We start from the raw sequence: 25,905 nt of genomic DNA on the forward strand, positions 1-25,905 counted from the left end.
AGCACGGAAAATTGCATTTCAATTTGGACATTTATAAGCCTTCAATATCTCGATTTAGATAAAATAAATACATGAAACATAATAGAGCAATTGTATCAGTTTCAACATGGTTTAGCCACAATATATTTAAAATACTTAAAATTAAATACATAAATAAATTTTTGGATGTAAGTTGGTGAGTCAACCCACTTAATCCACCAACTCATAATAAGTCGAATTGGATTACAAAATTTCTAATTTACCACAAAATAAATCAAGTTGAATTTACTTATTTTTAATCTTTTTAATCTGGTTTGTGGTGAGTCAAGTGAATCAGAATGATTCACTTTGACATGTCTGGTTACTTCTCTTTGCTCATAACTGCATTAATTTTACAGATTTGTTGTTAGGCCTACGCATTGTTGTATGGGCTGGGCTATTTTCCTTATGTACGGCCCAAGAAAAAGAGGCCTTCATCTGTTGCATCATCTATGGCAATTTCAGGCGATGAATGTGAAAACTATTACTTTATCGTTCTTTGGGACTGATATGCACAATTGCAGGAATAAAAGATTTTGTGGGAAATGTAGGCAGAGGTTAGGCTTTGTCAGTGGGAAGTGATACTCAACACCACCTGAATAAAGTTCAGTTTTCACTGGGCATATACCTCTACTATTTCATTACTTTACTTTGGTATCGGGATAATGAAAAGGAACATAGGAAAAGAATAAGTAACATGTAATTAAATTTAAACTCAAAAATATATTGAACCCACTATAAAGAATAAGTAATAATTTGATTCTGAACTGTAAAAATGAACGGCGCATTCGGCCTTAAGCAAAGAATCTTCTTTATACTTTGTCTAAAGGATAAAATAAATGTACAGCATGGCATCTAAAAATTCTTCCACACTCCTCTTCAGTCTTCTATATGGAGAACATGATTTCATGTTAAACTTGTTAACAATTCAAGTGTGAATCTAAGTTTCGTACTGATTAAAAATAAGAAAGTAGAACACTCTATTAGAATAAAAAGATCCATAAATTTATTGTTTTAAAGTTTTGGATTGAGAATGATGTCAATATCTTATGTAATTAGATTCAGACCTAGTTGGTGTTGTATGTTCATGGTGAAACCCCTCCTTAAAAAGCTAACAAAACTTGATTTCCTATAACATGTCGATAATTCACCACATGCTTATGTTTCATTAGAACGCCCGATCAAAATTCAATCTTCTAGTTGCTGCATGAATAATTTGGAGGGACTATAGTGGAAACCAAAAGAAATGCCATCAACAGGGAGGGATCAAAGGATTGTCCGCAGAATGGCAAACTTTCCTCGAAGCATAATGGAGGGTATTTCAAGGGCAATGGAGGATGGTATAGGCTTTATAGGAAGAGGAAGAGGAAGAAGAAGAAATCATGGTGCTAATTTTCCTTTGCAGGCTCAAGAACATGTTCCACAATCACATGATCAAGTAGTGGTTCAGGAGGAATGGAGTTTTCTGGAGAGTTTTGAGCAGCAATATGGCACCAAACACCCTTTCTTTTATGCTTGCCGTCTCGGGGAAGCCATGAAATTAGCAGAAGAAGATCACAAGTTCTTGTTCATGTACCTCCACTCACCTGACCACCCTTTTGCAAACGTGTTCTGCAAGGAAACACTGTGTTCGGAGGCGGTGATTCAGTTTCTTGACGTGAATTTTGTTTGCTGGGGAGGACTTGCATATAGAGGAGAGGGCTTGCAAATGGTTGCAACGCTTAGCCCTGACACCTTTCCCTGTTGTGCTGTAATAGCCCCTACTCCGGGTGAGAGCATAGCAGTTCTGCAACAGGTTGGTTAAATCTCGTCACCCATATTTGTCTGGATTATGCTTTATGCCTCAAAAGAATTTGATCCATGACTGCATCATCAGTTAGAAACTCAAAACAACATTTTTGTTATGGTTTTCAGCTAGAAGGACCTCTTTCACCGGCCGAGCTAGTGGGGATTCTACAAAGAACATTGGAAGAACAAGGGGTGGCTTTCGGAAGTGCTAAAGCTAAGCAGGAAGAAAAGATTCGAGCAGACCGTAGGCTTAGAGAAGAACAGGATGCTGCATATCTTGCAGCTTTGAAAATTGACAAGGTGTATATATACCTCTCCACACTTCACATTTTAGCTACTAATCTAAGTGTACCCTTTCATTCTAAGTGTTATTTGTCTTTCCTAAAAGCAATGGTTAACTAACACTCTTCTCTGTGCTAAATATAGGAAAAAGAGAAACTCAATAATTTAGCTTCAAGAGAGGGAGTTCAGAGCACCAAAAATTATGGGAAACTGATAAACAATTCTATGAATGTGACTAAACAGAACAGCAGAGTGAATGAGTCCACTAAGGGAGTTGCAAGTAAAGGAATGGAGTCTCAACCCACGCAGGTACGTATACTTTAGTAGTACACAACAACAAAGTTAGAATGAGGTGAAAGTTGAAGTTGATTTTGTGTTGCAGATACTGATAAGGTTTCCGAACGGGGAAAGAAGAGAGCATAGTTTCCTTTGCACAGACAAAATCCAATCCATTTTCTCATACATTGATTCATTAGGAATGGCAGGGATTGGAAACTACAGATTGATATCAAACTTCCCAAGAAGAGCTTATGGTGTTGACCAAATGAGAATGAGTCTAAAAGAAGCTGCCTTGTATCCTAAGGCTAGTGTGTTCGTGGAGCCTTTGGGAGCTAGAGTCCCATAACACCATTTAAGATGCACATGTACTATGCTATTTACCACCATCAATTTCAATTTCAATTTATCATTGAAGAGTTCGTAGTTCCTTTTTCTTTGGTGATTCATGTTTAGAGAAAGTGATCATTCCTTAATACAAACAAAAAAGATCGAATCTCTGCACCTTAATACAATAAGGTAAAAATAAGAAAATCTGATATACGTAAAAGTATGCGTTGTCCTCTTCAAAAATGGTAAACACACACCTTCATGTATGATGTATGGTATAGTTTTTCTACCCATTTACATCTGGGTTAAACTAGTTCAATGTTTTAATTAAACTAGTATAATTGTTGATTAATTTTATGAATCTGAATCGCCAATTGTAACCCATCTCTAAACATTACATAATCATTAAAAGACTTTCTAAAACTCTTATAATTACCAACATGATGATAACATGAAAAAATCAATTATTTAGTTATGATGAAGACACATGGCATTTTAAACTTTCTTTTTCAAGATCACAACACTTTAATTAAATTGGTGCAATGTTTTGATTAAATAAATAATGTCAAGTTGGTGTATGCAATTTTAATGGTGTATATTTATTTGTCGAAGTTCTTATATTGACCGTTATACTTGTCTCATTCTTTTAATATTTATCCTTAATTTTTTTTTATTTGAAAAACTTTTTTGTGTCACACAATTTTTCATTTTCTTTCTGCTGTTATTTAACTTGTGCAATAATCACAAAGATCATGCCAAAGATACCCTTACTCTTGTCACAGTCTTGATAATATTTTTTTTTTTTCTTTTGTTTAGTTTTCGTTTAAATGATATATGACATATTAGAAAAGACATATTTTCATTAAATCAAACAATTTTTAGAACACATATTGTATTGTTTTTAATATTTTTAGTTACTGTTTTACTTTTTTACATGGGATTATTTGAATCTCAATTTTTAAGTATTCAATGATATAAAATCTTGTATATTATGAAATTGAATTATATAAACCCTAAACAAATATAAAAACATATAAAATTTACATATTACCCATCCCAAGTATCACTTCCAACTTTCTAATAAACAAATAATAATCCAATAAAACGATTGTAAAAAAAATGTCTATATTTGATTTCACATTAACTTAAATATAAAATCATGATCACATCCAAACATGAAGTTCATCATCACTTGTAAACCAATTACTAACTAAATCCTTTAAAGAAAACGATTAAGATTAACAAATATATAATTTGCACAGTATAGACAATTGGCTAAAGATGGAAAATGTAGACAATGTAAAAAGGGTTAAGGTTGAATGTAGGGGTTTCAAGGTGAGCCAATCAGACTCACACCGGTTGATTCATTATGGATTGAGTTTAAAAAGGACCAGCTTAACCCGATTCACTTTTTTAGTGAGCTAAAAATTTTACAATCCGACTCAACCTATCACGGGTTAGTGGGTTGACTTTTTCAACTTATTTTATATATTTATTGTATTATGATGAGAGTAAATTGATTTAATTTATTTGTTATAATAGTGGACCCAGAGTGTTCAACTAATTCTTGAAATATTATTATAAAGATAATAGTTAAAGATCAAAGTATCAACGTATATAACAAACAAATTAATTAAACATTCAAATTATTCAAATATTATTGAGTAATATCCTAGAATTTTAAAATATGAAATTGTGAACCTATATAATTAGAAGTACTAAATAATTATAAAAAAATTATAAAAAATGTTAGTGAATTAAGTTGGTCAACCCGACTCGAACTGTTTAACATGTGGATTAAGTGAAACTGACTAAGTTCAACCCATTTATAAAAAAAAAAAACTGAATTTTTCTTTATCATAATTGGACTCAAACTTGCGGTAAACCAGGTTTATTCACGTTTTAAAACCAATTTTAACATCTAGTTGAATGTAGAGAAATACAAATATATATAAATGATCTGAAATGTGTTTAAATGATTGAGCAGTAACTTCTTTTAAGAAAAAAGAAAGCAACAATTAAATATATAATGGAGACTAATAAAAAAATGTCAATCAGTAATATTCTCATAAATTATTTTAATAGTCGATTGTACATGTTACTATAGTTTCTATATTATTATGTATAATAACCTATGCCAATTATTTTGAAATAATAAATCCATGTATATTTTATGTCATTAATAAATCCTTTCAAAAATACATCATAAGAGTATAATAATAGAAGTTATTTTTAAAAAAATTTAATTGTCATGAGAAATACATTTTCTTCATTAAAAATAACAAAACAGTGGTTTTCTCCAAAAACAGGAAGAAGGGCGGGGTAAGTTTTATTGTGTTTGTATGTGTAAAAATTATTAGTTTTTTCCGTAGACTATAAAATTATAAATACATGTATGTTCGCTTTTCGGTAATATGAGATCTTGTTAAAGATGTGATTTATGGTTTAGAATTTCGTTATTTTAACAGTAAAAAGATCTCGTTAGAAACCAATACCTTCCCATGATTGAGTCACGACACGAACCAATCCAATCTCAAAGCAAAAAAGATTTGAAAGTTGCGGAGTATCGTGATCATAGCCACTTCAGGAGTAGTTTATGAGTTTCCAAATTCCATCAGATAATTTCGGATCAAACTACAGCAACTCTACAGCCATAGCTCTGGTAAATTCATCTTCTATTATGCACTCAGTAGTAGCTACAACTAGTGAAGTAGATCTCATCTCAACCAAGTACGCGTTTTCCTCAACCCGATTTTGGAACTCGATTAAAAGGGGTTTTCCTATATGATTATTACATCATTTTTCTAATGGAAGTCCCCAAATCCCCTTCCAAATACAAACGAATCGCCAATCACAAATTGCTTATAAAATTCGGTTTAGTCATTTTGGTCATGCTGCTATTGTTTCTGGGTTTTTATCTCGAGTCAGAAACCGGAAAACTCAATGCGTCGTCGTCTTACACTGTGGTCGTGGATTGTGGAAGCACTGGGACACGGGTGAATGTGTATGAGTGGATGGTAGGGGTGAAGGGAACGAGCAAAGGGAACTTGCCAGTGTTGCTGCACTCCTATCCTGATAACACAACCAGGAAGAGTTCACTTTGGAAAGGTTCTTGTCAATATCACTGTATGCAAACTCAACCCGGGTTACACAACTTTGTTAATGATTCTTTAGGAGTGAGACAGGCTTTGGAACCCTTGATTGTGTGGGCGGAGCAAGTGGTGCCGCGAGAAATGCGCGGCAACACTCCTGCTTTTGTCTTGGCTACTGCTGGGTTGAGGGGGCTACCCAAGGAGGACGCTGATAGGGTATTGGGAGATATTGAGGCTGTTGTGAAAGGTCATAGCTTTATGATGAGCAAGAGCTGGATAAGGGTTTTGAGTGGGAAGGAGGAAGCTTATTATGGCTGGGTGGCTTTGAACTATAAAATGGGCACTTTTGATTATAACTATCCCAAGTCTCCCACTTTGGGACTTGTTGATATTGGAGGCTCGTCATTGCAGATTGTGGCAGAGATAGATGTTGCTGGTGATGATGTGCATGTGATGAAATCAAGGCTCGGATCAATGGAGCATCGGATTATGGCATATTCATTGCCTGCATTTGGCCTAAATAAAGCGTTTGATAGGACAGTTCTTATGCTCAGAAACAATCAAAGTGTGGAAAGAACTGCCAGTATCTCTGAGCTCAGACATCCTTGTCTGGTATCAACTTATGTACAAAACTATACATGCCATTCTTGCTCTGGATTGGCTTCCATTTATGAGAAAAATCACAGTCAACACCAGGCAAGTGAGCTTTATTCTTTACGTCTTACTGGAGAACCTAATTGGGAGCAATGCAAAGAACTAGCTATTGGTGCCGCCATGAACTCGAGTTCTAAAGTGTCACATCTGACAGTTAGCAAAAATTGCCAAGCTAGTTCATTTTCTGGTACTGGTAAGGGTATAATCATTTGTTTGCATTGTAGTTTTCTTATTTTATTAATTCACGCCTTACAATTTTTATAAATTTTTCTGTTGGTCTTCTCGAAGTCTGTAGAATATACATGTTAATTGAAAATTATAATAATTTCAGCATGGCAAATTTTTAGCAGTTGGTTTGGTTTGTGCCCGGTGGATATATGTAGTTACTTTCATTTTCTCAACCTCTCACCGGTTCTCCAAAACGCTACTTTGTAAATTCATAAAAATGAAAAGTAGATCAAACAATAAGGAAACATTATCGCATCCCCTCTATGATCATACCAAAAAATTCACTTGTTGATTGTGTGAAACTATTTCACTTTTGATGACTAAGGTTGGCATACAGTCCACCTTTTCTCTATGTAAGTGTTGACATTGCACAGCCCTAGCTCCCTGATAACATGGAAGAAGGGGTGGTTAAAAGTTTTGTTTCTATTATGTGCTGCTACGAACTTACTGTGTTTCATTACGTACCTTGCAGGCACTGGTATACTTAATTTAACAGCTGTTGCACAACCAGCCAAGTTTCATGCATTGTCTGGTTTCTTTTTTGTCTACAGTAAGCTAGATTTGAGCCCAAGAACCAACTTAACAATGGTTTGGGAGTCAGGCAAACAAATATGTTCAAATTTATGGTCTGGTTTGAGCAGTGTTTCTGATAATCCAAATTATGCTGGACAATTTTGTTTCCAGGTGGCTTATATGGCATCATTGATTGATTATGGTCTCTGTCTTGGTGATGTTGAAATGGTATTTGGCCCAGGTGACATTTCGTGGACTTTAGGAGCTGCATTGATTGAAGGGAAATTTTTGTGGTTAAACAGTACAAGCTACAAAGCTCATGTTATCATTTCAACTTTAAAGAATGTCAAGGTCACGTCTTCTCCTACTGTTCTATTTGCTGTACTCGTATTACTTTCATTGATTGTTTATTGTAGTCAAATTAAGCTACCAATGCCAAGTAGAAGGGATTCTGCTCCTGGCTCATCTTTGCCATCTTATACTCCTGTAAGACGTCGATCTAACTAATAATATTTCGGCATTGTTCATTTTTGAAGAATGACATGACATTGGAAGTTTTAGAAATCAATGTTTATTTACTTTGACTTACTCAATTTTAAAACTGACACTTTAATAGGAGGAAACCAACTTTGTCCCCAATGTTTTGGTACCAATTGCACAATATTAATGAAAAATTGTTGAGGGATTGTCATGTATTCGAAGTTACATTTTCAACTGATGTAACCTGAAAGTATTTTATGAAACCTAAAAGCCATCCAAGTCATATTTAGGGAATTCTAAAATTAAGAACATGGCTTCAGAAGTCAAAAATATGTTCCAATATGAATATTTGTCTATGATTCAGTGCTTGTACTATCTTAACATTTGATATTAATGACTTACCTTGTATAAATTATTGCTTGAACATCAAAATAGAAGAAATAAGTATAATATAATTGTAGTATAAATATAGTTGCTATAAACATTCTAAATTCCTTTAGTTGATATTTCTTTTGCCCATTCCTCTTTTTTTCTTGATTTTTATGGGTCACCTGGTGGATCCAGGGACTGAGATAATGAAAGAGAGCTTTCACCGCTGCTAACTCCTTTGGCCTCTAGACTGACAGTTAAAGTTTTTCTCATAGGCAAAGAGAATTTTTTATTAAAACAGGAGCATTGATAACATAAGATATGCTATGAGTACAGGACATAAACCCACCTAAGAATTATGAGGTGCATACATGTTCCTGTTCACTACCATCATATACATTACCAAAGACAAACCCCACCCCTGCATGAACTGACTAGTTAGAGTTAACTTTAGAGCAATGTTATATGGAAGAGAGAAAAACGAAGAAACTTGACACTTTGTAATATGTTGACTGTAGTTGAAGACATTATAAATACATGATATTTTGTGAAGGAATGCTGTTACCAGTCTTTTCTAAACGCTTTGTTTTATTTAGAAAAATGCACAGGCATCTCATCATTAAATGATGTAGGTCCCTCGCTTTATTTGGTAGGTCACACTCCCATGAACATATGTGTGTTGAAAAGAGCATGCTATTAATGTCTCTCTTTTATTGTAATGCTTCTTGTTTGATTTAGTATTTATTTTTATTACCATATCTACTTAATTGCTTGTTGCATTTGATTCCAATTTTCCTAGTTAGTGAAGTTTCCCTGGTCACACTTATTTACATATCTGGGGAAAGGAGTTTGTGCCTCATGGAGAATTGAATTAACCCCTGAACCCTGATCTTACGAGGCAACATATTATACTCATTGAGGGCAAATTTGTGTTCCTACGGCTACTTGAAATTTGGACCTTTTATTATTTTCTTCCTCCAATCCTATCATTAACATTGAATTTAACAAAGAATAAGCTTTCACAAACTAGGACAATATACGAGAGACATAATTGCTGTGACTCAAGCTGTAAAAAACCAGTCTCTCATGTCGCTCTTTGAAAACATTCAGAAAAACATCATCCTAGAGAAATCTTGTCATTCGTGTCGCATATTCTCAAAACATAATTCAGATTGGGACCTGCAAAACTAGATCACCTCCTTGAGAAATGATTCTCAACTTGATCGACCTTATGAATCTCACTTTGTTTCTGTTTATCACAATAAATTAATCTCACTTTATGAATCTTCTTAACACCAAAGATGCTATGCATAAATTATGGTCTAATTCTGCTACGGCCTTGGTTGGGTTGGTTTAAAATCTTTTAAGAAATTGGTTTGAGTTAATTACTTAAACTAGACTAACAAAAACCAATCTGATTATATTCAGTTGACTACACAGATTCATAATGTTACTATGTTACAAATGGGTTTGCGCAGTTTGGAGCTTCTGCCTCCAGTGTGGTATGCAGGAGTATAAGGTGGCAATGTCATGATCCATGATATTACTGATGTAAATGTGATCTATAAATATAGGCAAGAATGAATATCTATATTGTTTGAGGTCAATTTTCTTACGGTAATTTTCTCCTAAAACATTCTCCTCTTCAGAAAATATTGCTTTGTTGTATACTGACACAAAAACCAGCATGACCCACCATCCTCGAAGAACATGCAGATGTCCATTTGCAGGTTACTCAGTTCCAGTTCCAACGTCATTTCCATTCTACACTAACCTGACTTTTCATGTTTCGTCTTCTGTTCCTCCACCTTTTCTCTCGAAGTTTCCACCTTGGCACGCTTCCTGATTATCAAGAAAGCTTGCCAGAGGAGGAGTTTAATGCTTCTGCTTTGTGCATTCAGGCAAACAGGAAATGGCTGAACCTCAGTCATTGCTGTACTTCCAGCTGTAAAGTTGATTGTGAATGAATATCAAACGTTGACAATATGAAAAGAAAATGGTGGTGGTACATAAAAATAACTATGGGATGTGTAATAATAGCAGGGGACTCAATTGACTGACAAACTTGAACATCAAAACCAGATACATAGAAAAATGGTTCCATTTGAACGCAAAGTTGAAAAGGAATCAATTTTTATTTGAAGTACAAATATAAAGTTCAAGAACATTAATTATACTGTTTTGAATGTACTTTTAACCTGTTTCTTAGGGTAGAAAATGGAGGATGCGTGTTTAAAAATATGCTACCTTTTTTCCATGGTGAAGCTGTTACCTGATCTGGTTATAGCCTTAAATGAATGATTGACTACAAGAAATATATATATATATATATATACTAGTACTTTTACCCGTGCAATGCACGGGCACGAGATTTTAAAAATTTAAAAATATAATTAAATTTAATATAATTTTTTTTATAAAACTAAATAAATTTCTAATTAATTTTATGATAAAAATTTATTTAAATTATTTATATATATTTTTAACAAAATATATTGTATATAATTATTTTAAATAATATATTAAAATTGAGTTAATTAAAATTAAGAAATTAAATAAAGTATTTAATAGATAATGCAGAAAAATGTAATAGTTGGTTTTTTAATAACAAAGATGATGAACAATATATAAATTGTTAAGTAGACTTTATAAAAATACAAAAATAGACAATAATATATATACTTTTACATTACAACAAATTTACTTTTGAGATGTTTATAGTTTTCTCTATGCTTAATATCAACTAAATATTATTTACAAAATTAAAATTGTTCCATAAAATTTGCAAACGTTATTCATCTCTTCTTTACCAATACAAGTTGTGTGATTTTAGTTTTATTCCATGTTTTTTTTTATATAGGTGAGGGATACCTAAGATATTTTCTGACCTTGTAAGAAATATATGTATTCATTTTTTTCACAATAAAAAATAAAAGATGAAATTTATTATAATTATTAAAATAAAAATATTTATTTTAAAAATATTCGTATAAAAAGTAGTTATAAGATATTTTTTTTGTAATTTTATCATATCTTTTTTTTATTAAACATAGTTAATTAATTTTAAAAATATTTACAAAACTTAAAAATAAAATAATACGATAAAATATATTGGTTAAGGATAAAATTGATAAAAAAAAATTGTATATATTAAAATAGCAATTGCAAAATTATTAAATATTACAATTAAATTAATGTTATAAAAAATGAAATTTTAAAATATATTTTAATTTTAATTTCTTATTTGTTTGATGTGTGATATATTAAAAAATAAAAGTTGAATAAATCAATTATATAAAAATTTGTCGTATATAAGAGATATTAAAAAGTAAATATTTAAAACTAGAAATTAATCATTTATGTGTGTGTGAAGAAAATAATTATAATTAAGAGTTATTTTGTTAAATATAAAAATAAATAAAAGAAAAAATTTATTGATAATATATGAAAAGTATAGAGGGTGTGGTATGGCGGTGGAGCAACCTTAAAGCTCCACCCACCATTAACGTGAGAGTAAGGAACAGCAGGGAATTGATAGACATGCGAACTCTGTACCCAACTGTCGCTGCTCCTCTTTCTCTTTCAAACTTTTCCCTTAGGACCAATTTCCCTGTTCGATGCAGTAACCTTCACTCGCAACCGCAACTGGACACGCGCAAGGTAACCACTTCTTTCTCAATCTTCCATTCAGCATTTCACACTTTTTTTTCTCTTTAAGTGCACAATAACAGTTAAATACTCGGTCAAATTCAAATGCATAATTTTAGTTTGGCGCATATCCTCGTCATGTTCATTACTCTTAATTTAAAAAAAAAATGCAGTTAGTTCTTTCAGTGAAGGAAAAGCTCGAAAAAGAACACCACAGCCTTCCTGTTGGAAGAAATGGAAGGGATGACGAAGATATGATACTGTGGTTTCTCAAAGATCGCAAGTTTTCTGTTGAAGATGCTATTTCCAAGTTGACTAAAACCATTGTATCCTTCTTCTCGTGATTGTAATGTCCAATTTTATTCATAACAAATCACCCCCATTGTTTGAGAACTGGGGAATAAGCGAATTTGACAAATTTTATTTTCTACCTGCACGTGTAATTTGATCTGTTCGAAAATGAGCCTTGTTGACGTGTTCAATGTGGAATTTAAACTTGGGTTTTGCTCTGATGCCTTTTGACCATGGTGTGCTTTGAGTATTAGAATTAAATCTTCTGTAACATAGAAAGAAAGACAGAGAAAAGAAAACCAGCAGAGAATTTATGAAAGATCTTCTTGTTATTCATAGACCAGAATGTTGGCCTTTATATATAGGGAACATCTAACAGAAAGGAATATATTCTCTAGGGCTGAGCTGCCACAGTGGTTATAACCGTATAACAAATACAGAATCTGAGTCAAAACAGAATTGCAGAATATAATTCTATATACTCTAACATTCCCCCTCAAACACAAGGTTATTGAAAGGAATCAATAACATTGAGTTTGTGACGTAAGATACAGAACCGAGCTTGAGAGAGGGATTTGGTGAGGATGTCAGCAACTTGATCAATAGCAGGAATGTGGGAGACAATTAAAGAGCGATCCAAAACCTTTTCTCGAACAAAGAAGATGTCTAATTCCATGTGCTTTGTGCGAGAATGTAGAACTGGATTATGGCTCAAAGCGACAGTACTTTGATTATCACAATAGATGACCAGTGTGGCACACGCAATTTTTAACTCTTTAAGAAGAGATTGCAACCATAAGAGCTCAGAAGCAGTGATAGCAAGGCTGCGATATTCGGCCTCTGCACTGGACCGAGCAACCAAAGTTTGTTTCTTAGACCACCAAGAAACCAGATTTTTACCAAAATAAATACAAGCACCTGAAGTGGACCTTCTGTCATCAATATCCGAGGCCCAATCAACGTCACAGAAAGCAGTGAGAGTATACTGGGTAGAACTAGGAGCAGGTTGAAGATGTAACCCATAAGAAAGAGTACCCTTTAAATAGCGCAGGATGCGTTTGACAGCTTTCCAGTGATCAGATAAAGGTTGAGACATGAATTGGCAAACTCTATTGACACTAAAGCAAATCTCAGGTCTGGTTATAGTGATATATTGCAAAGCACCCACAATGGATCTATAGAGAGCAGGATCATCAAAGTAGTCAGAGCCATACTTGGAAAGTTTGAGGCCACCTTGAAGAGGAGTGGAAATGCCTTTAGCTTTTGTCATGCCAGCTTTGACAAGGAGATCATGAATGTATTTGGTTTGACAGAGAAGAAGAGAGCCATCAGGAAGATGTTTTACCTCAATACCCAAAAAATACTCAAGATCACCAAGTTGTTTAAGAGCAAAAACAACATGCAGTTTGGATATTATAGATTGCAGCAACACAGCAGAAGACCCAGTGAAAATTATGTCGTCAACATAGATAAGCACATAAACACAATCAGAAGCAGTAGTGAGAACTAACAGAGAGGGATCACACTTGCTGTGAACAAATCCAAAACTGACCAAGGTAGAGGTAAGTCTGTCATACCAAGTGTGTGGGGCTTGTTTTAAGCCATAGATGGAACAATGAAGTTTGCAGACAAGAGAGGAATCAGGAGACTCAAAACCAGGAGGTTGAGTCATGTAGACATTTTCCTGTAAAATGCCATTTAGAAAGGAATTATTGATATCAATTTGTTGCACAGACCAGCGATTGGTGAGAGCAAGTGTAAGAATCAACCGAACAGTAACCGACTTAACAACTGGAGAGAAAGTTTCAGAATAGTCACAGCTTAACCTTTGATGAAACCCTTTAGCAACAAGACGGGCTTTATACTTTTGGATAGAACCATCTGGGTTTTCTTTGATGCAAAACACCCATTTGCAACCAATAGCAGTGCGGCCAGAAGGAAGAGAGCAGTAAGGGACCAGGTCTGATTGGCCATTAACGCGTCATATTCACATTGCATAGCCTCACGCCAAGGAGGAGAAGACAAAGCTTGCTTAACAGTGGAAGGTTCTGCAACAGTAAGAAGTAAGGTGGGAAACCTACGGGGTTTAACAATGCCAGATTTTGAACGGGTTTGCATAGGATGAGTGGGTTGAGATGGTAAAGGCAAAACAGGAGGCAAGGAGTGAGACTCAGGAGAAGAAGTTGACACAGGAAAAGGAGGAACAACAGGTGGGTCTAATGAATGGGATTGGGAGGAGGAAGACACAGGAGGAGACAAAACAAGAGGTGTGTCAAGAGTAGCATGCTGAGTGGGAGTGACAATCATAGAAGGAATGATGCCAAGAGGAAGAATCTGAGAGGATGAAGGGGCTAACAAAGGAGGCTGGACTTGAGTGGCAAAGGGAAAAGTATGTTCATCAAAAACAACATCCTTAGACATAAAAATTTTGCCATTAGTATCGAGTAATTTGTACCCTTTGTGACAAGGGGAATATCCTAAAAAGGTACAGGCTCTGGACCTAAACTGTAATTTGTTGGTATGGTAAGGACGTGTGTGTGGAAAACAAGCGCAACCAAAGATTTTGAAGAAAGGATAGTCAATTTCTTTGTGGAAAAGAGTGAAATATGGGACATGATAAGGAGCAGCAGATGAGGGAAGACGATTGATGATATAAACGGCAGTGTGGAAAGCATGGTCCCAAAAAGACAGAGGAAGAGAAGCTTGAGATAGAAGAGTAAGACCCATGTCCACAATGTGACGATGTTTGCGTTCGACTACACCATTTTGATGGTGAGTATGAGGACATATAAGACAATGGTGAATACCAAGGGATGTGAGATAATGAGTGAAAGGTCTAAATTCACCACCCCAATCTGTTTGAATTTCTGTAATTTTGTGATTCAATTGAAGTTCAGCAGAAACTTTAAATTGTTTGAAAACATGGAGGGTTTCAGATTTGTGCTTTAGAAAATAGATCCAAGTGTATCTGCTGTATGCATCAACAAATGAAACATAATAGTTATACCCCATGGAAGATTTAATGTGCGAGGGACCCCACAAATCACAAAAAACAAGTTGTAACGGCTTAGTATAAGAATTTAAAGAGGAGTGAGAAGGAAGTTGGTGGGACTTTCCCATACAGCATGCTACACAGAAATCTGAAGGAATTTTATTTAATGGAGAAAGATTATAGCATTTAAGAACATTTTGTAAAACTGTAACAGATGGATGACCTAGCCTATTATGCCAAAGGGAAAACATAGTGAACTTGTGTGTGGGTACAGTGGAAACAGAGGGTGATTTGTGTGTAACAGAAACAGATGGAGCATGAAGAGAAGGCTGACAATGAGAACGCAACGGAGGCAGAGGAAACTGATACAGACCATCACGACCAAGGTACCCACGAAGCAAGATGGAATGATCAACCTGAGACTTGACAAAACAAACAGAGGAGTGAAATTCGAAATACACGTTATTATCTTTGGCAAACCGACTAACACTGACAAGGTTTTTATTAAGGGCAGGAACATGTAACAAATGCTTAAGCTGCAAAGAGATGTGTGGATTATGAGAAGAAGAAAATGTTGCAGAACCTGAGAGATGAATGGGCAAACCTTGTCCGTTACCAAGGAAGACATGATCATCCCGGGAAGAAGGCATAGGGTCAATAATATTTGTGGCATCAAGGGTTATATGATGTGACGCGCCAGAGTCAACGAACCAATTCTGAGACTACTGGGTAGGAACTGGGACAGGTGGGGCATATGTAGGAGGTGGAGGCGGTGGAGGTGGGGCATGAGTAACATATGCATGAGGTGGAACATATGGCATAGGATGAAGAGAAGACGCCTGTGGTGGATGAGAACGTGGCGAGAAAGAGGCTCCTGGAAACTGAGTGCCTTGAAAGTGAGGTGAATAGGAGGAATAAAAGTGTTGTTGAGGCGGTGCAGAAGCAAAAGTATATGACGGAGCCACATAGTTGGGGTCAAAGTGAAAATAACAAACTGAAGCGGTGTGGCCATACTTGGTGCAAACTTGTCATTGAACGTTGCCACGACCAGAGCGCCCACCCCTGTGACCACGACCGGATCTGCCGCGCTGATAATAACCTCCTCGTGTAGAGGGCGGATGGGGAAAGCGAAGATGAGACGGCGAGCGCATGTGAGTAATTGAACAGTGGGGGTTGAAGCTGTTTGTGAATTTGCCTGAGTGAGATTGAGAGAAACACTTTCATTATCATGTTTGAATCACTCAAGGCGTGCTTCCTGAGCAACCAACAGTGACTCGATCTCGGCAAACGAGAACAGTTCAGGTTTGCTATGCATAAGAGAAAGAAATGCTTCATACTCAACGGGAAGGCCTTCAAGGAGAATATCTAACTGTTTGGACTCAGAAACAGGATCACCAATCGAATTAAGAGAGTGAACGAGAGCCTTGATACAGAGAAGAAATTCACTAATAGAGCGATCACCTTTCTTGATAGTGCGGAGTTCTGTACGCAGCTGTCGTGCCCGAGCCTTTGTCTAAGAGTGGAAATGGGTATGAATTTTATCCCAAACTTGAAACGCATGATTACAACCAAGCATACGCGCTAAGAACGGAGCAGATAAGGAAGACTGCAACCATGAAAGTAAGAGCTGATCTTGGGTCTCCCAAGTTGTATATTCTGGATTTTCAATCCCTAATTCATGATCAACAAGAGAGAGAGAAATTGCAAGGGAATGGACGGGTTGACGAGATAGCGATGAAGACGATGGGCTTTAATCACAGGCTCGACTTGTTGTTTCCAAAGTAAAAAGTTAGTGTCGGATAACTTCTCAGATATGACATACGAGAAGATGACCGGAGTCGACAACGAAGATGCCATTGGAGAAAGAGGAGTCGTGAGCTCAGGACCGGTGCCCATAAATTAGGCTTCACGCTCTGGATACCATATTAGAATTAAATCTACTGTAACATAGAAAGAAAAACAACAGAGAAAAGAAAACCAACAGAGAATTTATGAAAGATCTTCTTGTTATTCATAGACCAGAATGTTGGCCTTTATATATAGGGAACATCTAACAGAAAGGAATATATTCTCTAGGGCTGAGCTGTCACAGTGGTTATAACCGTATAACAAATACAGAATCTGAGTCAAAACAGAATTGCAGAATATAATTCTATATACTCTAACATTGAGCAATTGAGTTCCAAGGTCTTTGAGTTCGGTTAACACTCCAGTCAGGTTGACACGCCATGGCGATGGGTGTATACCTGTAAAAGACGCTCATTCTTTCAGGTCATCAAGGAATCTACTGCGTCAATAAGCAATCCATGGTCAACACCCTCCAGGGTGAAATCCAAGTCAAAGGGTCACCTCGAACATGTCAATTAGATCCATTTTTCGATATATCTTAACTAATATTGTTCGTATTAATGGGATTAATTTTCATTCAAATTTCTGCCTACTACTCATCTTGTTGCTTTGCTTTCTACTCTATAAGAAATGGCGTCAAGATTTTGAGGTGTCCAAATTGACCGATGAAACTGTTAAAGATGCTGCTGAAACTGGAAAAGGATACGTACACGACTTTCTAGATATTAATGATAGACCTGTGCTTGTGGTGGTTGGATCAAAGCATATTCCTATGGTAAGAGTAGAAGTGGTAGTTGTTAGTGTTTTATTGTGCTTTATTGCTTTATATTCCTTGTTATTTTTATATTCCGTGAAATGAAACTGATTCGAGAACATGTCAATACTGGCATGCAGCGAAAATTTGCTTTGCACTGAAGGATATGTTTTTCAATTTTCTGAGGATAATAATTAAGAGTTTGACGTTGATACTCTGATTTGGGTTTGAATACCTATTTAGTTTAGAACATCATGGCCATAGAGACAGGGACTGATGGTGGAAATTCATTGGAATGAGGGAAATGAGTAAAACAAACACACTCTTCCTGCTTCTAGCACCTCATCACTTGCAATTGACACTTCTATTCTGTATCATAGGTGTTAAATTTGGGGAATTAATGTGATTGCCTAATTTTGGTACAAATTTCTGGTTGTAAGTATATGCAACTTGATGTCACTTGGCATAACTGAGGTCAACTTTTGTCAATTTTCTCACTTTCTGCATTACATATTACATACTGTACTTTCATTTCTTAATTTATGGATATACCTCAGATATAACCGGCAGCCTCAGATATACGTCAGTTTATGGATAACTGTTTGTGACAATATGGACAAATAATTATGTCACAGGCAGTGGACCCTGCAGACGATGAGAGGCTGTGTGTTTTCTTAATTGAGAAGGCATTGAGTAAGCTTCCAACTGGGAAAGAAAAAATTCTTGGAATAGTTGATCTCAGAGGCTTCAGAACAGAAAATGCTGATCTTAAATTCTTGACTTTCTTGGTAATATTTTTTACTATCTGCCAAACATAATTCAGTTAAGAAGTCTGTATCATTATCACCTAATGTGGTTTGAACTGTAGTGCGTCACTAGAAAGAAGTTGTGCAACCAGCAGCACAACAGCTAATATATTTCTTTATTTTTTGCAGTTTGATGTATTTTATTATTACTATCCGAAGAGATTGGATCAAGTACTATTTGTGGATGCACCTTTTGTTTTTAAGCCAATTTGGCAGCTAGCCAAACCCTTGTTAAAATCATATACTTCCCTGGTAAGTGTTTCTTGTCTTAAATGCCTGTTTTTAATATGAAAAGAGTTGTTTTTCCCTTTATGTTTAAGGGTTGAGTGCTTGAGATGCCTTGAGCTTTCTGAAGGGTTACCCCGTAGTATATAACCTGACCCTATGTGTTGAAGCTCAAAATTTGAGGGGGAAAAGTGAGTTATCTGATGGAAACTGTGGGCTTGGACCAATAGGGTTTGCGGTGGACCTTACTCATATTTGTGAATTTCTTTGGAATTTGAACCGGTTTATTGGGCTCTAAGATAAGAAAAAAATTAGTGTTGCTCATTGTAATTTGATCTAACATCACAGAAATAGGAGGCAGTTGCCTGCTGAAGAGTAGCTGTAGTGGTTGTAGCTGACCATGCATTTCACCTTCTGAATCTGAGGTTGAGGGCTCATGTCTTAGACCCTTCCCATTAGGCTCAGGCAGTTCCCTGTGATTTTCGCCAGGGGTGTAGTGACAAAGTGACAGGTGATTGGATAGAGTTGCTGAATTAGAGGCCAGGGACATTGCCTCCCAAGAATAATGAGAGGAAAGAGATGAATAATACTTTCTGTTCATTCGTCGTAATTCATTACGGCAGGTTATATATAAGGGAAAATAACCAAAAGCATAACAAAAAGTAAAGGAATGCAATAGCAAATGCGTAACAGGAAATAGAGGAATGTAATAACAAACATAGCGGATTGACACCACAGCACTAAATATCTAGGCCAGATTTGAGGAATCTTCCTTGCACATAGGTATCCCAACCTAGGGATGTTTGTTGCTGCTGTTCATAGCACAATGTTTCCCATCCACGAGTTCCCTCATTTCTTTGGGATGACGATCATGTAATTGACTTTAGGTTGTGATTAAGTCAACTAGCTGAAATGTAATGGGGCTTACGTGATATGGGATGTAAGATTGTTGGCTCATATTTTTAAGTTGAACAAACCATAATGATTAATTTCAGCACTATTTGGCGTTAGATATCAACTCGTTGTGCTGCTCCATCTTCATTCTCTTGTAATTCTTTCTTTTGCTCCCTCTCCCCCTTTTATTTACAGGTGAGATTTTGCTCCGCAGAGACTGTTAGGAAGGAATATTTTACAGAAGAAACTTTGCCACCAAACTTCAGAGACTGAAAGTTGGATGGAATAAAAAATTGCAGCAAACTTTGCAAACACACTCTTACTTAGTAAGCGCGTTTATCTTGGGATTTAGAAGGACCAACATGTGGATGACAATAGCAGCACAGCATTTATTTCGTTAAAAACTTGAAATAGCAACACAGCATATTAATTTTTTTTTGGTCATCTCAATTCTTCTGAATATTCGACGTTAGCGGTCATACAATTGGATAATAGTTTAGTATAATATTGTGCTAGAAATAGAAGAGATGGGAAATACATATAATTTAGTTCGAATAGGGGTTAAAAGTCTCTCTATTTTTCCATTTTCCTTTAAATAAAGAATAGATTTTTAAGACGAATTACTTGAAAACTTCTAAATTTGCCAATTAAGAAAATTATCTCACTTAAAGAAAATTACACTTATGCTTTACTGATCCGATATTATAAACAACGATATTAGCGATGCATTTAAATAATCTTGGATATAAAATTTTCCAAAGCATACAATAGCAAGGATTAAGAAGAGAAATTACCTTAATATCAATATCTGGCCTCAATGAAAATGAGTTCATCGCTCAAAGAACTGACCCTATAATGAAAACGACAGATAAAGGAGCTCTTGACAATGAGAGCAAAAATAAAGGGAGGAAATCTTGACAATACTCACTACTGTTTCCTAGGAAAACAATCTTGACATAACGCTTTGAGTTTGAGGTTCTTTTCTTTGAGGAAAGTGGTCCATTCAACTGTTTTATGATCTGCTTCTTCAAAGACAAGATGCTGAGGTAATTTCTTGCCGTACGTGAGGAATGTTCCACCATTAGCTACAGCTTTCAATAATTTTATTATATAAAATTCTATCGTGTATAACAATTGACAAAGAGACTCCTTTTGTAACTGTTTTTTCTGAATACAAATCATTCTTCTATCTTACTAGATTGTATTTAAAATCATAACACATTAATTTTAGTACATAACTCTATTATATATTTCACTGTTTCATTTCAACTATCATTAGAAAATCTATATGTAACAAAATAGACTATTTTTCAATAACAAGCTGTGTAGCTGTTACTTGTCTTTTACTTGCCTAGTTTTTCACCCTCTCTTACCCAAACTGTGGCGCTGAAGACAAGCAACTCTCATTGATGCAGATGTGGTAGGTTACGTTACAAAAGGAAACTGATATATTGAAATCTTCAATTAGGTATATAATCACTAAAAATCACAATCAGAATCAGAATAAAACAATTGTTACAAAAGTCAACGGCTAAAAGCCTTCATAAAATGACAGAAGAGGAAGGAAATAGCAAGAGTAAAGAAGGGAAAAGGAAAGGAGAATGAAGAAGGGAATAACACTACTAACCATAACAGCGATCGCGACATGTTTGGCTATGGTTAGCAGTGCGCCGGAGTCCCCACCGTACACTGTGGTGCACTCGCAGTCCGATTTCGAGATCAGACTCTATGGAACCTCCGTTTGGATGTCTGCTCCCGCTCTCGACATTTCCTTCGAGAAAGCCACGTGGGACGGTTTTCACAGGTAATTCTTCTTTCCCCTCACAATACCTAACTAACTAACCAACCAACTAACCCCATTTTACTATCTCCCAGGTTGTTCCAGTTTACAGAAGGCGCCAACCTCAATTTCTCGCGAATCCCAATGACCGTTCCCGTCTTGACCACCACCGTCCCCGGAGCCGGTCCTCTTCAGTCCCAAGGCTACTACGTTAGTTTATACTTACCCGTTAAGTTCCAAGGAAACCCACCACTGCCGCTTCCAGAACTCAATATCAGGCCCTATGAGTTCACCACCCACTGCGTTGCGGTTAGAAAGTTCTCTGGATTCGCCAATGATGAGAGGATTGTCAAGGAGGCGGAAAAGCTCGCCACCAGCCTCAGTCGCTCTCCCTGGGCGCAGTCCAAGACTCGCCGTGGTTACTCGATCGCGCAGTACAACACTCCCATCCGAATTGTGAATCGCAAAAACGAGGTCTGGGTGGACATCGATGCTCCCCAATCAGGCTGTGAATCGGTTGGTGTTTCCGCGTATTGATGGAAGGAGTATGGAAGAATGGTTTGGGACTTGTGAAGGTGTTGCTTGCCTGCTTCTTGTACAGGTCTGTCTGATGTGTGATATATGTTCATATTGTTTAACTGTCATGAAACATAGACTTGTGTTGTGTCTGTAAATAATAGGATTGTGTGAGATTTTTCACACGATCATGCCTATGGAAAACAGATTGACTCAGTTGCGCTGTGTCAGTTATGTTATGATGGGATTTATAGATGAAAATAGGAAGATCGTGGACGAAAGGTAAGACGCAAGACGTAACATGCAAACACTTCACCTTTTAAGTATAAGACCATAACCAAGTCTGACCTTATAAACAGACAACGTGCTAAAGGGAACAATGGCTCAACATTAATGCTTTTACTCAGGTCTTGCAAATTTAAGAAACTTTTATTAGAACAGAAGTGATTGTTTGTTCTAGATGCATTATTTTTGGCTTGTTTGTTTGTTAGCAAACTGAATGTTTTAAGTTGTGGTTGTGATTGGTTTGGCAATTCAGTGTGCAATCATGCCATGTGTTTCACAGTTTTAAAACTTGTTTGTTGGCAAGCGAAGTTATGTGAGGACCAATAATGAAAGGAGACACTTTGTAATTATTAGAACATAAAAAGACAATCTTTGTTGAGTTTGTTTAGGAGTTTAGCTTAGAGAATTTATAACTTTTTATTTTTACATTTTATAAACTAACTTGAATCAAGAGATATGGTTAATCCTTGTCATTGTAAACAAGTTAGATTGCATGGATTGAACTTTCTACTCGTTTTTTTTCTTCCATCACTGTCACTTTTAGCTTAGAAAATTAATGCTGTCAAATTGGTGCTATCTAAAGAAATTAATTTTTAGACGGAAAAGTTGGTTTGGGTTGAGGCATTGGATTAACATATCGAGTCACAACTTTTCATGATCCATTTTAAGGACTTTTTCCTAAGTTTCATAGGCCCAGGGTCTCCCACCAGCCATTATGGAGGCACTTTCTGTATCATATGCATTTGTCAAATTGTCTAAAATAGTTATAGCAGTGTCTGCAAGGTTACTGGCAGCCATTACACAAACAAAACCTGTAACAACCGCTCCCTCTTCATGTTTTAGACTAATACACCTCTACCCTGAAAAAAGTGCACTTGATCTGCATGTTAATCTTAATCATCAGAGGTAATAAGGTTAAAGATACCAACATTTAAGAGATTTACATTGTTTGGTATCAAATTTTCAAGGATAGAGGATGAAGGTTTTCTTGCTTGTTCAAGTATTCACTCTGATGACTTTAGAAGGAACAGTTTCGGGCCACGGATTAGAAGGTGAAAGTAACATAAAGCCACCAAACCAAACTGCTCATTTCTTTGTTCAGTGATTGCTTGCTTCATCTAACATTTTCTGTGCTGAAATTGATTTTGTAATTTTCAATTAACACGTCTTTTACATGCTTAACGAAGGCTGGAAAATAAATTATTAAAAGCACAATGGAAACAAATTGTTAAACTCCTACCAATGCAAGAAAATGAACTATCTTGGCAAAATAACTTAAACTTAAGAGAAAAGTCAAATTTAAAATATTAGTTCATTAGGTGAAAGAGTTTCAAAACCTACATAATCAGGTAAGATATTACTTTTCATAAGAAAAGCCCAAGTACTAAAGTCATCAACTATGGTGAGAAAGAACCTACGTCCGTGCATGGAAGATATATTTATGGGTCCTCATATATCAATATGTATCTAATCAAGAACTTGTTTAGACACATTATTACTCTGGGTGAAACGTAATTTCCGCTGTTTAGCAAGGAAAACATATTTCTAATGTGCTGTGAAACATTATCAGATGGTGTTCAAGCCTATAATGCCAGATGTCAAAAACATTATTACAAGAACTGTTTTTATCAGAGTTAAACAGTGTTTATAAGATGTTCAAACCCCTCTAGGTAGTACAAGCCTTTAAGCAATTCAGCTTTGCCAATCATCTTCTGGGAATGAGCATCCTGAATCTGACAAAACTCATGCAAGAAAATTAGATTGCAGTTTAAAGTTTGTATTATGCGTTGAACAGAAATTATGTTGAAAATTAAACTCAGGTATATAGAGAACATTGTCGATGTAAAGGTGTTTAGAAAATTGAACTGTTCCAGAATAATTTGCCACAACTTTCAAACCATTCGGCGATTGGATTGAGACAGGTCTTATTTTGTAATAACTGGTAAAGAAATCAGTGTTGTAAGTGACACGGTCCGTTGCTCCAGTATCAAGAATTCAAAGATTTTAAAGATTTTGATTTTGTTTACCTTTTTTAGATGAATCTGCATTGCACTCACCGATGAGATTGTTGGCTTTATGTTTTGAGTCATTCTTTGACTCTTGCATGATTCTCCATATCCGTTGCATCTGTTCTCGAGTAATTTGAATGTTGTCCGTAATGTTCTCTTTGCCTTTTGTGATAGCATCATTATTCTGAGTTCCTTCATCTGTGTTTCCTTCTGCATTGTTAAATTAACTGGCAACAGAGAAATTGTTAGTAGCATGCTCAGTCTTATGTTTGAACCAGGGTGGAAAACCGTGTTTAGAGTAACACTCTTCAGCTGTATGTTTCATCTTGTTGCAAAAGAAGATCTATATATAAGAGCTGTTGCAGGAAACAATGGAAAAAAACAGAAACCATAAAAACAGAAAGTTAATAGATTGTTTGCTTCATCTAACATTTTCTGAGCTGAAAATGATATTGTAATTTTCAATTAACACGTGGGAAAAAAATTATTAAAAGCACAGTGAAAACAAATTGTTAATACCAATGCAAGAAAATGAACTAACTTGGCTAATTGAATTAAACTTGAGTGAAAAATCAAATTTAGAATATTAGTTCATTAGGTGGAAGAGTTTCAAAACTTAAATAATTTTCAAGTGATTAATGTTACTCGATGTTAAACTCATAATAGGGACAGTTTATTGCTCAGAAATCTGAACGACGTGTTGTTAGAAGGTTCTTTTACTCCAGCGTTATTGCAATATGAATGCAGCAATGTTTGCAACTTCTCTTTGCTTACGACGTGTTGTTAGAAGGTTCTTTTACTCCAGTGTTATTGCAATATGAATGCGAGAATGTTTGCAACTTCTCTTTGCTTACGCTACCTACGCATGATACACCAGGTGCAATATAAATTACATTTTTAAATGTGTTAAATTTTTCTTGTCTTTTTTATTTTTATTTTTTGAAAAATCAATGTTCCAAAATAATATTTTGATAAAATAGATATAAAATCTATCGGTATCAAAGATGAGGTGGTTCTCTCCAATTCGAGAAAAAGAAATATTATAAACTTTATTTATGTCGTTGGTGTGTCCTCCTGAATATTTCCTTCCTTTCTTCTATTGTTTTTCATTCTCCTAACAAATTAAACAATTATCTACTGATTTTCTTTTATTCATCTTTCTTTCTTAAAGGAAACAAAAACATTAGTAATGTAAATAAAATGTGTTCGAAACTTCCTGTATAATTGGTGAATGTCCAAAGTCTTAAAAAATAAGAAGAAAAAATAAGTGAGATAATTGACCTACTCAGAAGGTGGCAACTCAGATTTCTTTTTTTGTTATGTGATAAGACAAAAAAAAACAATGAATAAGAGATATATAAAGAAAATTAATAAATCAGATAATTTTTAATTCAGATTTCAATAAATTAGATAAAACATATGTTAAAATTTATTTAAAAATAATGTTGATCTATGATCTATTTTCAAAAATAAAAATATTAAAAATATTTATTCAAAATTTTTTCATGAATATATGGTAAATCCATAAAAAAACAACATTACTTCAAGTTCTATAATTAATGGTCTCAAACATTTCAATTTTCTTTTAGATATATTTATAAAATTAACTAATTTAAGTGGTTATTATATTCAATGACATTACCACAACTCAACGAATAGTTTCCAACTAATATAATTACTAGTTTTTATAATGGTCGAATAAATACATTCAATATAGCATTATAATGGACAGCCACTTTCACGATAAATAAGTGAATATCTAATTAATATACTTGATAATAAAAGATATATATTCCTATTAGTTTTAAATTTTAGAATTTTAGAATT

General features: G+C 35.2%; 4 protein-coding genes across 7 annotated transcripts; all 4 read left to right on the forward strand.

The window, feature by feature from the left end:
* Positions 1-1,077: 1,077 nt before the first annotated feature.
* LOC114177033 (plant UBX domain-containing protein 10-like) lies at positions 1,078-2,793 on the forward strand. The gene is made up of 4 exons (XM_028062260.2): positions 1,078-1,813; positions 1,933-2,106; positions 2,233-2,397; positions 2,471-2,793. Exons 1-4 carry the CDS (start codon positions 1,265-1,267, stop codon positions 2,711-2,713), a joined length of 1,131 nt encoding a protein of 376 aa, XP_027918061.1. The 5' UTR covers positions 1,078-1,264; the 3' UTR covers positions 2,714-2,793.
* Positions 2,794-5,109: 2,316 nt separating this feature from the next.
* LOC146887966 (putative apyrase 7) lies at positions 5,110-10,027 on the forward strand. Of its 3 annotated transcripts, XM_085671386.1 has the most exons (3): positions 5,113-6,633; positions 7,141-7,532; positions 9,680-10,027. In XM_085671386.1, exons 1-3 carry the CDS (start codon positions 5,502-5,504, stop codon positions 9,719-9,721), a joined length of 1,566 nt encoding a protein of 521 aa, XP_085527512.1. In that variant the 5' UTR covers positions 5,113-5,501; the 3' UTR covers positions 9,722-10,027. The 3 variants fall into 3 exon arrangements, with proteins under 3 accessions (XP_085527511.1, XP_085527512.1, XP_085527510.1); XM_085671385.1 differs by lacking the exon at positions 9,680-10,027 and having other exon boundaries at positions 5,110-6,627; positions 7,141-7,708; XM_085671384.1 differs by lacking the exon at positions 9,680-10,027 and having other exon boundaries at positions 5,114-6,633; positions 7,141-7,708.
* A 1,441-nt stretch (positions 10,028-11,468) lies between these two features.
* Positions 11,469-20,043, forward strand: LOC114175521 (Sec14p-like phosphatidylinositol transfer family protein). 2 transcript variants are annotated; one of them, XM_028060277.2, is made up of 6 exons: positions 11,469-11,690; positions 11,852-12,004; positions 17,438-17,584; positions 18,199-18,351; positions 18,499-18,621; positions 19,684-20,043. In XM_028060277.2, exons 1-6 carry the CDS (start codon positions 11,475-11,477, stop codon positions 19,759-19,761), a joined length of 870 nt encoding a protein of 289 aa, XP_027916078.2. In that variant the 5' UTR covers positions 11,469-11,474; the 3' UTR covers positions 19,762-20,043. The 2 variants fall into 2 exon arrangements, with proteins under 2 accessions (XP_027916078.2, XP_085527513.1); XM_085671387.1 differs by lacking the exon at positions 18,199-18,351.
* A 739-nt stretch (positions 20,044-20,782) lies between these two features.
* Positions 20,783-22,023, forward strand: LOC114177884 (uncharacterized). Its single transcript, XM_028063473.2, has 2 exons — positions 20,783-21,292; positions 21,364-22,023. The coding sequence occupies exons 1-2, from the start codon at positions 21,090-21,092 to the stop codon at positions 21,803-21,805; spliced, it is 645 nt and encodes a 214-aa protein (XP_027919274.1). The 5' UTR covers positions 20,783-21,089; the 3' UTR covers positions 21,806-22,023.
* Positions 22,024-25,905: the final 3,882 nt, after the last annotated feature.

The sequence above is a fragment of the Vigna unguiculata genome, chromosome 3, assembly GCF_037176805.1.
Source record: "Vigna unguiculata cultivar grain cowpea cultivar isolate G323 ecotype 2 chromosome 3, ASM3717680v1, whole genome shotgun sequence".
NCBI lineage: Eukaryota > Viridiplantae > Streptophyta > Magnoliopsida > Fabales > Fabaceae > Vigna > Vigna unguiculata.